A 17,531-nucleotide genomic window follows, 5' to 3' on the forward strand; every position below is an offset into this window, starting at 1 on the left:
CCACAAATATCTTCAGGTCCCTACCTGGACAACTAACCTGAGAGGGAGATGGCAGGGCTGTAGAAGCTGTCTGTGCTGCTTTTTCCTCCCAACCCTGTGGAGCTGGGGAATGGATGTGGGGGGAGGGGGTGGGAAGTAATTCAATGTATATACAAAATGTTATATAATACCTGAGTATTTGGGACATTCTTGAGTTATGTTAAACTTCAAAAAATTAGTTGACCTGAAGTTTTTGTTACTTTAATTGATAGACTCATTAATTTAATGTGATTAATTTATTTCTTTTTTTTTCTTTTTTTTCTTTTTTTTTAGGGAAAAGGGAATGGAGAGTTTTCCCAGTGTTATTATGGCCAACAGAAGCAGTATAGGATTACTAAACTATCACCAGCAATGGGGTACACCTTTAGGCTAGCAGCCAAAAATGACATGGGGATGAGGTAAATACTACTACTATATACATAAACATGTAATGCATATGTGCACATATATGCTTGTTTAGGAAAAGCATGTGTTGGCATTCAAAGAAACACGACTTCTGTCCAAATAGGATCTATATAGTTAATTTACAGTATGTGATCAGTTTATCTAATTGGCAGATTACCTGTGCTGTGAATGCAGAACCACTTGTTTCCCAGCATGGTATGGCTACATACTGCAGCTACTACATATGTACATACTTACCACATACATACTACAAATCTCAGCCCTCCTTAGAAGCAGCTTAGTCTGCAAATAATACAGCCACTTTTGTCAGACTTAGCCTCGTTCCCTTAGCAACCTGCTCAAACATTAGTACACAGCACCGCTAGCATGGAGAGCATGGCACAGACACCCGGCTGCTCTCACAGGGAATCAGCTCGGGCCCTGCTGGCTGTTAGCTTCAGTCTTTGCAGACTTGCACTGACTTCACAGAAGTTGCTACCCTGTACGTGCTCCCTCTCACTCCCTCTTACTCCCTGCTCTCTCTAACTAGTAGTGGCATTTTTGGCAAAGCACCACGTTGCACAGACTCACAGATTCATTGCAATTGTGGCTTTTGTGTCTGATGTGATAAGGGCTCCTGCTAAAACACTGGGGATCGTGATACAAAGATAAGTAGACGAGCTGAAGGGCCAGAGATGAATGGTTTGTCAAACCCTGCCGTACTTGTGCTGATGCTGTGCAGACCAGAAGGGGACCTCTTACCATGCCCTCTGCTGCTCTGGGTTTGAGTGAAGCATACTTGCTCTGACGTGTTGCCAGACCTCAGATAGTTTCTTGAGCTCCTGTAGCAATTTTCCAGGGCTTATCAGCCCCTCCTTAAATTCAGAGCTGTAGTGACAACAGTATAAAGATGTGTCGGTAATTCTACTGGAGCAGCAAGTAAGTCTGGTGAAAAGCACACTGCCTCCTGCAGGTACATCTACATTGTGCTCTTTGTTGTACTTCATTATACCTGTTACCTGGATTTCTCCGATTGCCTAGGGTTTTTCAGTGCCATGTTAACCTGGGAAATGGGCAGAATATGACAGTACAAAATCCTCCTGAACTTCTAGAGCTTATTATAAATGTTTAGGATATGGGGTTCTTATTTTTAATAGCTACTTTTCAGGAGTTATAAAGCACAAGCATCATTTTGAATTTTTGAATGAATGACATCAGGCTTCAATAGAGGATGTGAGAACTTAAAAAAAAAAAAAAAAAGAATTGTTTTTTCCTCCTTTACCTACATTCCTGGAGGCATGAGTTCTTGGGAGTGGTTCCTAGGCTTCAGGTGAAGGGATAAGGCTGGCTGATAAGGACATGTTTGAGAGAGCAGTACCTGCTTGAATAGTGTTGAAAGACTGTGTAAAGGACAGTGTGCCAGACCTGGGGCAGAATAATTCATGCTGGACAAAAGAAATCTTCTGCAGACTTTTAAGTACATAGAAACTGGCTCAGGAGGTCTTTGAGATGCACATTGGAAGGCTTTGGAAAACAGTTAGGGAAAGCAGTATTGTACATATTCCCTGTTCTTATATCTTTCCTTAGTCACCTGCTTTGGGATGCTGTCACAGGACCCTGTAATGGGCTAGGTTGACTTTTGGTGTGCTCCAGCACAGTTGTTATTACAGTACTGCCTTTTGGAAGATCTTTCTGGAATTAACTATTCACTGAGTTGCTCCTGGATTTTGTCCTGATGACAGTTATTTGGAAGCATTCAAAAAATAAAGACAGGGAGTGGTCTGTGAGTTAAGCAGGGTCCAATGCTCAAGTCCTCTTCCTGTTCCCCATTTATTTCTGAGTGTAAATATACCCTCTAGGAGTATCTACACACATTACACACTTTTGCAGTGTAAGCTAGTGGAAGACACAGATCAGTTAAGTACCTTTTTTTTTTAAACTAATCATGCTGAGTAGATTTATAAATCAATATTTCATATCTCTATAAAGATGCACTTTATTGTCTTTATAGTATTATTTAATTAAGAGGTCTCTTCAAATAATATTTATTAAGATAGAGTGGCAGTTCATTTCATATGAAGGATGCTGGGAACCTCAGGCTTCTGGAGACAGGGTTTTGTCTAAATGATGTTATCAACAAAAACAGATAATTGTCTTTGTAAGTTACTCATGTTTTGAAACCTAATTCTAACCACACATGAAACAGTGGCTAAACAATTGGAAAATAAAATCTATTTAAAGACGGATGGTATTATTGTACTTTTAAGTGAATTGTTTAAGAGCCATTCCGGTGTGGGAATCACTGAAGCTCTTTTAGTTGATTTCAGTGTATTTTGGAGTGGTTCAAACAAGTAAAAAAAAATTGAAACTCTACATTGGTTGGTTGGTTAGTTTTTTTAATACTTTTTTTAGATCTGTTTCTGAGGTGACTGCTTCAGTAGTTTGTTGTGAACGGAGAGGGGCTTGGTGTTTGTCTAGCCTCTCTTTATGCTTTCTTAGCCTGCCTACATAATGCTGAGATTTTTTTTTTTAGTATTTCTCATATGTGGATTACATCTTTGTTTCAGAGATTTTCTTGCTTGTTACTTTTTCAAGAAAAAGAACTATTTCCCCAAATTTAAAAAGTTTCCTCTTGCTTTACTTCACTTTTTTGTTTCCTGCTTCACAGTCCATTTCACAGTGTGCATGTCTGCATAGTCTTCACATCTGTTTTGTCAAGGTAGCTTCATACTCAGATTGTTCAGGAAAGTCAAGTTTTGACATACAGGGTATTTAGCTGGTTCTGTTGTTCAGGCCATACAAAAAATTTAATTTTCCAGGCTCCCTGATGCTCACTTAAGTGAGCATAGCTTTTACAGTGAAGTTGTATCTTTATGAAACTAGTTTGGTGTATTTTAAAAGAAGTGAGAAAAGCTCTCAAGCATGCAAGCTTTTCTTCAGATCTGATAGAGAAACGGCAAATTTCTAACTGATGTCAGCTGAGAACAGTTGTTCAGAATTTAGCTGGATGTATATCAGGCCATCTGTGTAAGAGTAGTACTGCTTTACATCCCTTTTGTTTCACAGTAGCTTTTTCTTTCTGTAACTTATTTCTGTTTTCACTTCAAGTGAGGCTCTCGCAGAGTCATCAGATACGGTTAACATAGTTTTGTTAGAAGATTCACTGGTGTACACTGTACTTTCATTCATTGTAAAGTAAGACTTTGATATTGGCAACTCAAGTAACGTAACATTGCATGAGACTATTGGACTACTATTTTCTGAGGAACTAATACTTCACAGTATGAAGCATGTAACAGTTTGCGTAGGTTGCTGCCTGGGAAGCAAAATGCATTTTGAGGTCCTTCTCTATGTGCTTTTATCTCTGTGTTTTCATTCTGAATAGAAGGGCACTGTGGTATTAGTACATCATTGTGCAAGTTTTAGAATAATGACTTAATATTAAAAAAGCTAAATATTTTGGTTAGCAAAACATATCAAAATTGTATGGTATACAGAAGTCTTTCAAATATGAACACACGAACCTTGTTCAAACATTTTGTTACTGACACTCATAGGCAAGTTGATAAGCCATTTGCATGTACCAGCTTGCAATTTCCAGTTGTGCGCATGTCCAAGAAGTTGTCGCATGTCCAAGAAGTTGTCGTAGTTCTGTTTAGTAAGAATTATGTTATTCTAAGTATTAATTATTGTGTCCAGTTAGTTTACATACTGTTTGTTTTAAACAGCGGTTTTAGTGAAGAAGTCCTGTATCATACCTCAGGCACTGCCCCAACCACACCAGCAAGTCCTTTGCTGATTAATGCTGGAGTTACTTGGTTGTCTCTACAGTGGACTAAACCCTCAGGAACACCATCAGATGAAGGAATCTCATATATATTAGAGATGGAGGATGAGAATTCAGTAAGTGTAGAATGCTTATTCTCAGTAAGAAAACAGACTGTAGTGATGCACTGTTGCATTTAAGTGTAACAATAATTCTGCTTGGGTATTCTACAGGAATGTTTTAAGGTGTATTTGTGAAATTTCATAAAGTTAAATATGTTTAAATGAAATGGTCAGAAAGTTCTTTACTTGATTTCCTATCTTGCCGAAGGTAAACTATTATATTACATGTTATTTGGTCTTTTTTGCTGGCTTGGGAGAAACTGAATTTTCCAAAACAAAACCAATGACTTGCCTTTGCTGTGACCAAGCCACATAGCTTTACCATTTATTATAACAGTAATCTTTATTAGTCTTATTAAGCCCAAATCCTGCAAAGGCTTTTAGGCTACTTTTAACTCTGTGAGTGTGACTGAATGTGTGTAAAAATTAAGTCTTCCAAGAGCTGGAATAAAGTCCTTGCAGCGTGAAGTGTGGTCCCTTGGTCCCTTTAGATGTCATTTCAGTCTGTCCACCTTCATTCATTTTAAAGTGAGTCCTGTTACAGTTTTACCCATCAAAAGTGTTTAGTATTACTTCTGTTGGCAATAGATACATTTTTCTTTTACTCTTCTTTTCTTCTCTTCTGAATTGGAATTGCATGAGCATTGTTGGTTCTGATTTTTTTCCACTATTTTTGTACTTCATTTCCATGTACAACATCCCACATGGTGGAAGTAAAATATCTTGTGTTTGCAAAATGAAGTTACACTTACTACTTTACAGAGAGGCATAATAATTACTGTCTGAAGCGCAGTAGTTTTTTTTGTTAGAATGATGTTACACAGTCTGGTCTATAAATAGTGTTTCAAATAATCATATTTAATTCTGCAGGGATATGGTTTCAAGCCAAAATTTGATGGTGATGATCTTACCTACATAGTGAAGAATCTGAGGCGTAGTACAAAATACAAATTTAGGGTAAGATTTTTCATGTATTTTGTGTTTTATTCGCTTGAGATTCTGACTCAGAAGTGGGGGAGGGCTTATTTTAAAGAAAACCAAATTTGATGCCAATCCTCTTACAATTTCAGTCTCTTAAGACAGTAGGAGCTGAACACCTGCTTCATTAACCATCTCTGTAGCAGGAATGGGGACCTTAGAAAGGGCAGAACACAATTGCAGGCATCTTGAAATGCGTCATTCCAGCTAATGAGTCCATGGTCTTAACAGTTGTGTGTTGTGTTTTGTTTTGTTTTTCTTTAAATTTGGGTTCTGTGTTGCTAATACTCAGGTAATATTACTTGATAGGGTTTGTAAGTAGACTCTAAATGCATCCAAAAGTGTTGGGGTACGGACTAACTTTGATCCAGAAGCCGCGATCAGCGCTAACACAGCACTGATAGCCAAGTTACTAAAACATTCAGATTACCATGGCACTGAGCCCACTGTAGGAAGCCTGGAGGACCTGAACTTACCAGCTTGGGATCAAGCCGCTCTTGAACAGTCGCATGGCTTTTGGAACACAGCTGGTGCGCATCCCGCAGTCTGAAGCTGAGTCAGACTGATCTCATCTCCGTCTACAAGGGGAAAAAGTATTGATAGCTGCTGTCTCGTATGCACTTAAAATACTATTTCATAAGGAAGTACAAGTTGCTGCTGAAAAACAGCATCTCTGTAGCATAAAAGATAGCTCTTTGGAGTTGGATTGTTTGGTTGTTTTTTTAATTAACACTAAAACATTTAAAGATTCCTTTTCAGATTATAACAGGTATTTGACGCTTCTGAATAGGTTTACCTTTTTAAGAAGCAAGAAAAAGTTATGATAAACATTCCTCTTACAATACTTGGATTTTATCTGTAACAGGATTGCTAATTAAATAATTAAAAATTATGTAGTGTATACAGAATCACAGGATGGTTGAGGTTGGAGGGGACCTCTGGAGATCATCTAGTCCAACCCCCATGCTCCAGCAAGGTTACCTAGAGCACGTTATGGTCAAATATGTATTTAAACTAAAGAACAGCAAATTATTTTGCAACTAGCTTTTGCAGAACTTTATGATAGTGTTGCTTTGAAAGTAATCATACATGTTAATCGTGCATGTTACTAGTATATATGTAGTTAACTTAAGCATCCTAAGTTTGTTAATAGAAATAAAAAATCAAAATGTTCTTACCTGATTTTTGTTAAGTCTCACAGACTTAGGAACAGAAGTCTCTGTTCACTTGCACACAGGGTATAAAGGAGAAACAAATATTGTGTTAATTCAGTCTTTATTTTTTATTATACAGTGAAAGACTTAATTAGTAGTACTATTCCTTAAGGCTTTTGAAAGAAGCTTTATAACCATTGGAAAACTTATTATAATACATAAATGCTAACTGTGCCTGTTTAACTTCATTTTTAAGAGCACAAAGACAACCAGATAATTGTTAATCTTGTAAACTGTATCTGGAGATATAATGTCTGAGAAGCATGTTAGCTCACATTTCCTCTTCTCAGTCTGTCCTGACATTACAGCTATCAGTCGGATTCTGCTGAATTTTTAAACAAATTTAAAAGCCACATGAAACATAATTGATTTTTATGTAATTTGTAGTTTCAGCTGATTTGAGCCTTCTTTTTTCTTTTTTGCTAGGAACAAACAGGAATATGTGCTAAACTAACTGCAGGCACAACCAGGAAGTATAAAGAATAATAATTTATTTTCTTAGAATCATAGAAAAGTCTAGGTTGGAAAGGACCTCTGGAGATCATCTGGGCCAACTTTCTGTTGAAAGCAGGGCCTTAGATTAGCCTATTCAGCCCTGTCCTAGCCCTGTCAAGCTGAGGCTTCAGTATTTCCAGCAAGAGAGGTCCCACCAGTCCTCTGGGACCTTCTCTGTTCTCGTGGTGATGAATGCTTTTCTTAGACCCAGCCAGAATTTTTTCTGATGCAACTTGTGCCTACTGCTTCTTGTCCTGTCACCATGCATCCTTGTGAAGGGAGTGCTTTCATCTCTTCCATAACTACGTGTTAGGGATTAGAAGACTGTGATTACAGCCACCCACCAAGCCCTCTCTTCTTTAGGCAGAACAAACCCAAGACCTTCAACCTTTCGTTGAATGTCAGGTTCTCCTACCCCCTCATCATCTTGTTGGCTGTCTGCTAGACTCTCCAATTTCTCAATGTCTCCCTCAAAATGGGAGGGGTTCTTTTCTTTTGTTAATGCAAGTTATTTGTACAATCACTTTTTTTTTTTTATCTCCAAATGTGTTTACTTAAAAGAAGGTATGGTAAAAGTATAGGAACACTACTTAAATTATCCTAATTATACAGATTTTTTTAGCAGTTGGTAAAACATCACTTTTTGCTCCTTAATTACACAACAATATTTTGACTTAGAGGGGAAGTGAATTACAACTAAAATTAACATTTTAGTACTTCTAAGTTCCTTCAGTGAAATTAGTGGAATCTTTATAATATCCAAATTGCTATTCATATATTGCTGTTAAATGAGCACTTGCACCATAGTTAATTAGTAAGGGCATGCAATAAATAGTTTTCTGGTGCTGAGATGGCTAATTTAGTGTAGGGTTTTGAAGGTTTAACTTTTAGCACTGTTTCTTCCAGATTAAAAAATAGAAACCGTAACACAGTTAATAAATATTTTATTATGATGTCAGGTCAAGCTTGAATCTGAAAAAAATAATAATTTATTTTGTTCTTTTTTTATGAGAATTGAGGAAAGCACTGACTTAATACTGTGGTTTAAAAGTTGCCACTTTGCAGTATATATTTTTCATCTTTTCTGTTTCTATGCTTTTATAAAGTTTTTTTTTTTTACACTTATATTTCATTATAGATTAACTGCATAACTCCAGTAAAAAGAAGTGTTTCTTCTTAATTTCTGAGCATCTCAGATTGTTTAAAAAAGCAAGTTTTCAAATCCTTGACTTCCGAATACGATAGTTTGTGTGATTGTGTGCAGCCACAGATTCCATTAATGTCATTGAGATCTGCAGCTCCTGAGTACCTTTTATAGTCAGGCTGCTTTATGTGCGTGAATAAGGATGTAGGAGTCTAATTTTAGACAACAATATTTGAAAATCTGGAGAATATTGAAGGTTTGTGATTTTTTGCAATTTTACAATGACTAATCTTTTCATTTTTTAAAGGACTAAAATTTTCTTGCTGGCAATTCACAGCAGTTTTTAATTTCAGTAAAGTGGTTGACTAACTATGGGACTAACAGAAAATACAGAATGAAGGTATATGATAATTTTATTTCTTTTGATTTATTATCAATCTATCTGGCTACACATACATCTAAATTTTGTCTTATCATCAACAAGAAATAGCAAACCAGTAGCAAATGCATGTGTTCTGTGTTTATAATAATTTTTTATGTATTCACAGGTCACTGCCTATAACTCAGAAGGCAAAAGCTGTCCAAGTGAGGCAGTAGAATATGTTACTTGCCCAGACAAGCCTGGAGTACCTTCAAAGCCCTCAGTGAAAGGAAAAATTCACGCACAGAGTTTTAAAATAGTTTGGGGTAAGGTTACTGTCCAGCTCTGTATAGATTGTCCTCTGTATTTTATATATGTAGGTATGTAGAAGGCAAGATTTTATTTCAGTATTTTGCTCTCAGTTCCGTCAAAATGGATCATAATGGCTCAGCTGAGCAAAATATTGATCCAAAATACTTCGGGTGGCAATGTGAGAGTGTAATTATGTGGGAAGAATAATATATATAATTATAGTAGGAACTGTTACTACAGGGACTGCAATAGTTTTTCTTTAAAAAAAGGCAGTGTTGATTTGTGTACTAAGAAGTTTTGTTTCTCTGACACAAAAATCAAATGCCACGAAATTCTGCTTTATCAAGAGCTGCTCCAAGTTTAACCTATTTCTTAGAAATATTCGTTTTGATAGATAAATGTTTTTATTCGCTAAGGATCTGGGGAAACTCTTCCTTTCCAGTTTTTTTACCATTATGATGTGAATTAGGAGAAGGTGAAGCAGTTCTGTGTGATACAAGACTTTAGCAGAAAACCAAACAGTTAAAGGTTTTATTTTTTGTCACAAGTAGTTAAACTTCTCACCTATTTCTTTGTAATAGTCTCTTTAGTGTCAGAAGTTCTTTTGCATTCATAAAAGCTTGTAGAGTTCAAGTAGTGCTCAGCAGGTCCAGTGTTGCATTTTTGCATAGTGCTTTGCTGAATCAGGGCCTGAAAATTTAATCTTATGGGTTTAATGGGTATATTATGGGTATAATCTTTTACCTATAATATATGAAGTCATTGGAAATATCTAACTTGTAAATAGAAAATTTCTGGAGTAAATTTTTATATAGAACTTCTTATAATCATTTTTGAAGTATAATCTGTTTTTGCATGAGTGACAATGTGATAATTTGATTTCTTATTTGGGGTAAATTGACTGCTGCTTTCTAAGCAAAAAAATTTTATTTACTGTATAAGTCTCATTTTATTTCGCATGTGTGATGTGAAGAATAATGCCTAAGAGCCGATAAGGTTTCTTCCAGCACGTACATAATGTAATGTTGTGGTAGCAGTGCCCTTGTATGTTAAAGTATTACACTGCCTTTATGTTTGTCAAAAATACTGTTTTTCCACTTTATTTTAATTTTGGTGTCCTTTAAGTCAGCTCTGAGAAAGAGCAGGAGGATAATATGTCAAAGATATGTCAAACCTGTTTCTGTAGGTTCATATCTTGTGCTTGAATGTTGTCCTAGGAGAGGATAGTCTGCTCAATTTCTAGTAGAGTCATCAAACATTTAGGAGATTTTTTTCAGTGTAGAACTTCTGAACTCTTTTCCATTCTGTCCCAAAATATTTAAAGTTTTTTGAAATGCTGTCCGTAAGTCATTTTGAAATATGGTTACTTGTAGATCAGTACGGTAAGAATTTTTTCCTATCTACAGTGCAAATTACAGGACCATGAGGATCTATGTCCCCAAAACCATAATCAGGCTGCCTTCCGTGGCACTTCAGAGTAACTGAAATGTTGGCTACGGCATCTCCCAGGTGCTGGATTCACTTGCTAGACTTCCAATCACAGATTATACAAGGGTTGTGATCCGGATTGTGATTTGGATAGTGGGGCATTCGAATGGCTTTTCACTCTCTTGAACTCGGATGCTATGGCCGTCTATCTAAATGAGCACCCCTGTTCAGCTGGTGTCAGTTGTGCCTTTTGCAGATTCTCCCAGAAAGCTACAAAGATTTTAATCTACATTGCTTATTTGGAATCTTGCTATTTTTTGATAGATCCACCAAAAGACAATGGAGGAGCAGCAATAAATACATACGTCGTGGAAATGTCTGAAGGCTTAAATGGTAAGTTTTAGACGTATATGTTTGCATTGAGCTGTATGTTCTTTTTTGCATGTCTTTAGTTATAAATTATATGGGACGAGTGAAATATGTATTATAATAATGAATGTTATTGCAGGGGATTGTGATAATTAAAAACATAGCGATGTTGATATACTGGAAGTCCTATTTCTTTGGCTTAGAAAGATGCCACAAAACTCCAGCAAGGAATGCTCCTGGTTTAACCTGTTGCTTAGAAGTATTCTGTTTTGGAAGTCAAATGACATTTTTCTGTATTACAATAAGTTTAGGGCAGCAAAGACAGGGTCACACAGCTTTGCTTCATGTGTGGCAGAGATGAATGGAACATTAGTGTCCTATTTATTAGCATTAAATGAGAACAGTGATCCAGCTAGAAAAAAATGTGTTTGCTATGTTTCCTGTCCTTTCATGCACAAGTGAAATAATAATATTTCAAAATCGGGCATAAAGCTATCCAGCTAAATTATTTGAAAATCTAGGCGTTTTAAGTAACCATCTTGAATTAAGGAACAGTCATGTTGAGAATGAAAATGTATACTTTTCCAGTGCTGTGTCAGATTAAAACAGTGCACCATCCCCCAAATTATAAAGGCAGCTCCATCAGGGGTGACACCTGTGGTGGTTTTAATACATAGAGTAGCACTTTCCTGAGTGCATGTTTGCGTTAAATCACCTTCAGAATGATTTACCTGAATCTTTGATGATGATGAAGTGAGCTGTGTGTCACGTTTAGTTCCTAATGCTCTGAAATTATAGGATGCATTGAATTGCTGGGCAACTGAAGAGCCCGGGTTTCCAACGTAAGCTCTTAGAAAGAGAGAGAGAGTGCTAACGAGGTTCTGAATTAAGAATCTGGCTGAATAGTAGAGAATGAAATCGTTATTTCAGGTGCTGCTGGGCCATTCAGGAATACAGGATCAAGCTTTATCAATTGTAAATTGTAGTCACAATGTGCAAAATGAATGTACATGATGCAATTAAAAGTTTCTTTTCCATGGAAATTCTTACTTACGTATTTTGCCTATTAATCTGGTTATGATGTTTAAAAGCACTTGCTGGCCTAGTAATAACTACTTTATTAAAGGTAAATTCTCTCTTTAGTTAATGTGAAAACCAAATAAGGGAGATATTACACGTCAGCAAATTTACACAAATTTGTCTAGGAAGCTATTTTTATGTGATAATTAAATCTTTTCCATGAAACTCAAAGTAAGCGTTAAATTTTTTTGACAGATATCAGGCACACACTTATTTAGTGAAAGTAGGATACCTGCCGTGGCTGGTACTGAAATGTGGAACATTACACCTTGGTTCATTGCACGTTTATTCTTGACCTTTCAGGAAACAAATGGGACATAATATACAGTGGAGCTGCTAGGGAACACTTGTGTGACCGACTAAATCCTGGTTGTTCCTATCGCTTACGTGTGTATTGCATTGGGGAAGGAGGACAGAGCACGGTAATACGAGCTAATATTTTTTTATTAAATAAAACCTCTAGTGTTAAAAAACCTGGTCCAGCAGTTAATAGCAAATACTGTCAGAGGAATAGTTGTATAGAAGTGCATAACAAAATAGCCATAATTAGCACCTCAGAAGAGTTCCAGTATTGATGCACAGTGTTTCTGCCCGTATCTTAAAACAATGAATGTGAATGTTCCCTTCTTATACTGTATTTTACAGAATCGGATACTGTGTCTTTTTTCTGTAAAATGCATTGCTAGAATGACCTTTCTTAAGTCTATACTGTCCTAACCCAAGGCAGCAATATAAATTGCATGTTTGCCATGTGATCTGTCTAGTACTCTGTCTAATCAGCTGAGCCAGTCCACCTGGTAGGGAAGGAAGGCGCACTTCCTCAAGCTGCCAGGCTTGTGCTCTGTAGTCTCCTCCAGCATTTGTGTCAGCCACTATCAAGCTGTTCACATTGCCCTACTTTTCAGTATTCCCTAATAATTTGGTATGTCCTACCGTGCTCCCTCACATATACATATTATGCTATATGTTCCTGTGCACTCTCCAAATAGGAATTGGAAGTTCATTGCGTATTAAATCTTACTAAGCAATGAAAAAGTGAAAATTTCATTTTTATCATTTCTGATTGTCATTTTTGCCCATGTGTGCTTCTTGAGAGGTTTCTGCACAGAAAGAAGTACATAACCCTTAGTGTGCATTAAACTGCAATAGTTTGCTCCCATGAGGAAAAGAAAATGAGTTTTCAGTAAGCATGTCATACTTCTGGCATCCATGCTAGGTTTGTACTGATATATAACTTTTGTTTTTAATTCTACTTCTTGTACGTGTGCAAAAACACAAAGACAAAAGTTATTTTTACTTATCCTGTGATCACTTTAGCATGTTTCATATAGGTATTCTAAATAATACATACCAGGTCACTTAAGTGACTTCATGTATTTGAGGCTGTGTTCAAGAAATGGAAGATCCTGTTTCTGCCTCAAGAACTTGCTTTTATTTGTGCAGTAATTGACAGCGCTTGTTTTGGCTAAATGACTTCATTAATCTTTTTTTCTTTGCAGACATCTGATTCTTTACTAGTGCAGACACCAGCAGTGGTTCCTGGTCCATGCCAGCCTCCTAGGCTACAGGGTAGACCAAGAGCAAGAGAAATTCAGCTACGCTGGGGTAATTGTACTATGACTGTTAGTGAGTGCAAGGGATCAAAATGTGTTAGGTGTTAAAATTAAACAATTTTTTCTTTCTTATTTTTAGGACCACCTCAGGTCGATGGTGGTTCACCCATTACCTGTTACGGTCTGGAAATGTTTCAGATGGAAACTGATGAACACAGAGAGGTTTACCAGGGTGCTGATATCGAATGCACAGTGAGCAGTCTGCTTCCAGGGAGGATATACAACTTCAGATTGCGAGCAGCTAACAAGGCTGGGGTAAGGAGGCAGTCTGAAATGGAATGAAATGAGTTGCAGAGAGTGCAGTCACTATGGTCTTCTCTGAAGTCTTCTCTTTTAAAAGAAGCACTTTTTAAGATAATTTTTATAATCAGGTTTTCCTAATATAGATTCAGTTGGTTCACATAAATTATTGCTGTGTGGGAGCAAATAGTTAAGCATCAGTTTATAATATTTCTGGGCTTTTTAGATGAAAAGAAGAGAATACAGCTAGTTATATATCTGAATAATGACATTGGAAAAATGTGAATAAGATAGTAAACTTTTCCATATAAAGCTTTATAAACTCTTTGCCCCTTATCTTTGTAGATGTAAGCTTTCTAGAACAAAATAATTAGCATTTTCTGACTTTCTTCTGTTATTTTGTTTAACCTCCGAGTACATGTTTTGTCAGGTATAAGAATATATTCTCCTGTTGGAAAGCTAGATGTTTTTAGATAAACTTTTGTTGTAGAACAAGCTTTATTTATGTTGCCAAGGTCCTGATTTAAAGACAGAGACAGGAGAGCTTCCAATTGTTTAGTAATATTCGCTTGATAAACAGTGTCAGCTGATCATAACAGTTTTTATGGAGAGGTCTGCAGCTTAACACCTAGAAGTACTGACCTAACCTCTAACTCCTAAAAGACTAGTTTATAGATGTAGTATTTTTTGAATCCTTTGTTTCATTTAGATTAAGAATAATAGGCAGTTGCACACTGTTCTCTGTCACTGTGGTGTAGCCTTCACGTAGCTTTGAAAGAAGGATTTGGAGCATACTTTCCTGTTTTGCCTTAGAGTTCAAAATATCAGACTTATTCTGATTGCATTTGCCATAAAAAAAGAGTCTTGCATTTATTCTGAGAAATAGTCAAATGCTGAAATAAATCCTTAATCCACAATTTACAGAGATATATTTTGTAAGCAAGTAATGCAAAGTTTCAGACTATTACATGCTCCTACTATGGCAAACTGTCATTTAAGAAGTAGTAATTTTGGTTTTGAAAGTTAATTACATGAACTTCCTTTTTAATAGTTTGGACCTTACTCAGAAAAATGTGAAATTACTACAGCACCTGGACCACCAGATCAGTGCAGACCCCCTCAAGTGGCATGCAGATCTGCTGCATGTGCCCAGGTGTCTTGGGAGGTAAGAATGCAATGTCATCTTTATCTTAACATGCTTGTCTTTTAAATTAAGTCCAAATTCAAAAGCTTATGACTATATTTTAATCACATTTTTAAACGTGCTTACCTGATTATCCAGTATTTTTCAGGTGAGACCTTAGAGGTTCATAAACCATACCAATATATGTCAGCCATAACTCAGTAATCTGCAGACACTTGAGATCTTACTTTCTTCTTCTGTTTAAGAGTTTTCCCACAAATGCTACACTGTATTTCTGAGTGATGCAGGCCCTTCTTAAAGTTTTTCTTTAATGTAATTATGTTTCTTTACAGTAAATACATCCACATAATACAGTGGATTATTGTACACTTGCTGTTTTTTATAAGCTGATTTGATTTTATATAATTATATCAGTAATAATGTAGCAAAAGCCTAACAGACTTCCTATAAAGCTGTAGTATTTAGTCATCTGATTTAAAAAGAATGCAGTAAATAAAAATTAAGCTTATAAAAAGGAGGATTCTATCTGGAAATATCGTTTACACACAGCTTTTTAATTGTTTGAGATGGAGTGAAGCATCTGAATTTATAGAACCACACAAAGAAAAGATTAGTACATTTTACCTGGAAGGAAAAGTTCAGTGTTTCATATGGGAGGTGTCAGAAGGGCTCTCTTTAATTGTCTAAAAGGCAAACTCTTTTGAAAAAAACCTCTTAGGATATTTTGGTAGGATTAATTTGACCAATTTTAGATACCTGCTTCATGGATTCATAGGATAATTAAGGTAGGGTTGGACCTCTGGATGTCATCTAGTTCAACGCCCTGTTGAAGGCAGGGCTAATTTCAAATTTAGACCAGATTGCTCAGGGCTGTGTCCAGTTGAGTTCTGTATATCTCCAGGGATGGAGAGTCCACAGCCTCTGTGGGTAAAATGTCTTACGCTGTGAATTTTTTTCTTTTACATCTAGTCAAAATATCCTTTATGCTGCACGTTGAGACTATTGCCTTTTGTCCTGTCACTGTGCACCTCCAAGAAGAATCTGACACGGTCTTCTCTGTACCCTCGCAATAAGTAGTTTAAGGCAACAACAAGATCTCCCCTTAACCTTCTTTTCTTAAGATTGAATACACCCCATTCTCTCCCTCTCCTCAAATATCATGTGTTGCAGTCCCCAAGCCATCTTGCTAGCCCTCCGCTGGACTTGCTGCAGTATGTCAATGTCCTCCTTGTTGTGGGGAACCCAAAACTGGATGCAGTTTTGCAGATGCAGTCTCCCAAGTGCTATGTAGAGGGTAATCAGTACTACTTCTAACGTTCTTGCTGCACTTCTGCTACTACAGCCCAGTATATAGTTAGCCTTCATCAAGGACACATTTGCTGACACATTCAGTTTGCCCACCAGGACCCCCAGCCTCTTTTTGGTGAAGCTGCTCCCCAGCCAGTCAGTCCTCCGCCTGTACTCTTGCATGGGGTTATTCCATCCCAGGTACAGGACCTTGTGTTTGCATTTCCCTTAGTTGAACTTCATGAGGTTTCTGTCAGCCCCCGCTTGTTGAAATCCCTCTGACAGCTGTTCCCTCCAGCATGTCAAACACTTCCCTCCAGTTTAACATCATCTGTGAACTTGTTGGATTGGATTGCTGTGCTTCAGTTGAGGTAAACTCCGCTAGAGCTAAAGGAGCAGCAGTGGTAACACTGAGAAGTGTCTCCATCTTCACTGTCTGTTCAGTGGCCATGTAGAGTTCTTTGGACCAAGCACACCTCATCGTAAATTAGAGAAGAGAAGGGGAGTCCCTATCAATTACAGCTCAGAATCATCAAATGTTATCCTTTCAAATGATGTTTATATGCAGTCACTTATCTTCACATAAGCTAATGCTGAAACCAAGGAATCCTCTCTTTCCTTCAAAAGAAAGAAAAAAAATGCTTTGGAGCAATTATTCATTATCCCGTGCCTCAGTGTGGTTGCTGTCTTGGAACAGCTAGTTGAAAACAGCAGCAGCATTTTTTTTTTTTTGTTTTTTTTCCATGACAAAATAGAATTTTGTTGGTTTGGGGGATTTTTTGGCTTTTTAGGGTTTTTGTTTGTGTTTTACACTGACTGCTGAAATCTTTCTGTAGTCTTATCTCCTACATCTGACACTGGTACTCCTGAACTTACTGTATCTCAGATAATTATTTCTGAGGGAGTATTAAAATCATTGAATTCTCAAAACTGAGAGGCTACATGTGGATTCCTAGGGAAGGCAGTGAAGAAAAATGGGCATTTTGAGCAGACACGTGCCTGTCCCAGCCGCTTCCTGACTCTCTTCAGATGAGACTGAGTACACCATTTCCCCCTTCACACTACCCTCACGACCTGGTTTCCATGCAAGGGAGCCATGATATGCTCCAAAGAAAGAGACTCTTAACGTGGAAGATGGGGAAGCTAGCAACCAGCGTGCTTTAAAGTTTGTCAGCCCTGCACTTTAGACCCAGCCAGAGAAAATGTTAGTACAGTAAATCACCCTCTCAAAAAGGCCAGCTCTTTCCGTTGACTGTTTAGTCACCTAAGCTAAATGCCCCAAGTTAGATGACCTCTGTATTTAACCAACTGAAATCATAGTTGCTTGCTTTGTGTAGAGTAGCCGGCGACAATAAATACTGATTTTAAAATATAGGTGACTGAAGGCAAATAATGCATTATTTGTATTATATTACATCAGAAATCAGCAAACAGATCAGAGGGAAATTCCTATGGAATTTCTACAGCCCTCTGACACATTGGTATAAAAATTTTATCCACAGTCTGCTGATTTATAGAAAAAACAACACAAATGTGGTGAGTATGATTGGCTTTT

The 17,531-nt window shown here is 37.1% G+C and overlaps 1 protein-coding gene across 5 annotated transcripts in view; it reads left to right on the plus strand.

Annotated features, from left to right (window-relative positions):
- The window catches only part of FNDC3A (fibronectin type III domain containing 3A), a 123,521-nt gene that overhangs the window by 94,849 nt on the left and 11,141 nt on the right, over positions 1-17,531 (plus strand). For all 5 annotated transcript variants that reach the window (XM_026108371.2, XM_026108370.2, XM_026108372.2 and 2 more), the window contains 9 exons: positions 313-437; positions 4,152-4,326; positions 5,182-5,268; positions 8,691-8,829; positions 10,568-10,636; positions 11,996-12,114; positions 13,192-13,297; positions 13,385-13,560; positions 14,597-14,710. In XM_026108371.2, coding sequence (XP_025964156.2) covers positions 313-437; positions 4,152-4,326; positions 5,182-5,268; positions 8,691-8,829; positions 10,568-10,636; positions 11,996-12,114; positions 13,192-13,297; positions 13,385-13,560; positions 14,597-14,710 — 1,110 coding nt within the window. The remainder of the gene's footprint in view (positions 1-312; positions 438-4,151; positions 4,327-5,181; positions 5,269-8,690; positions 8,830-10,567; positions 10,637-11,995; positions 12,115-13,191; positions 13,298-13,384; positions 13,561-14,596; positions 14,711-17,531) is intronic.

This window comes from Dromaius novaehollandiae, chromosome 1 (assembly GCF_036370855.1).
Source record: "Dromaius novaehollandiae isolate bDroNov1 chromosome 1, bDroNov1.hap1, whole genome shotgun sequence".
Lineage (NCBI taxonomy): Eukaryota > Metazoa > Chordata > Aves > Casuariiformes > Dromaiidae > Dromaius > Dromaius novaehollandiae.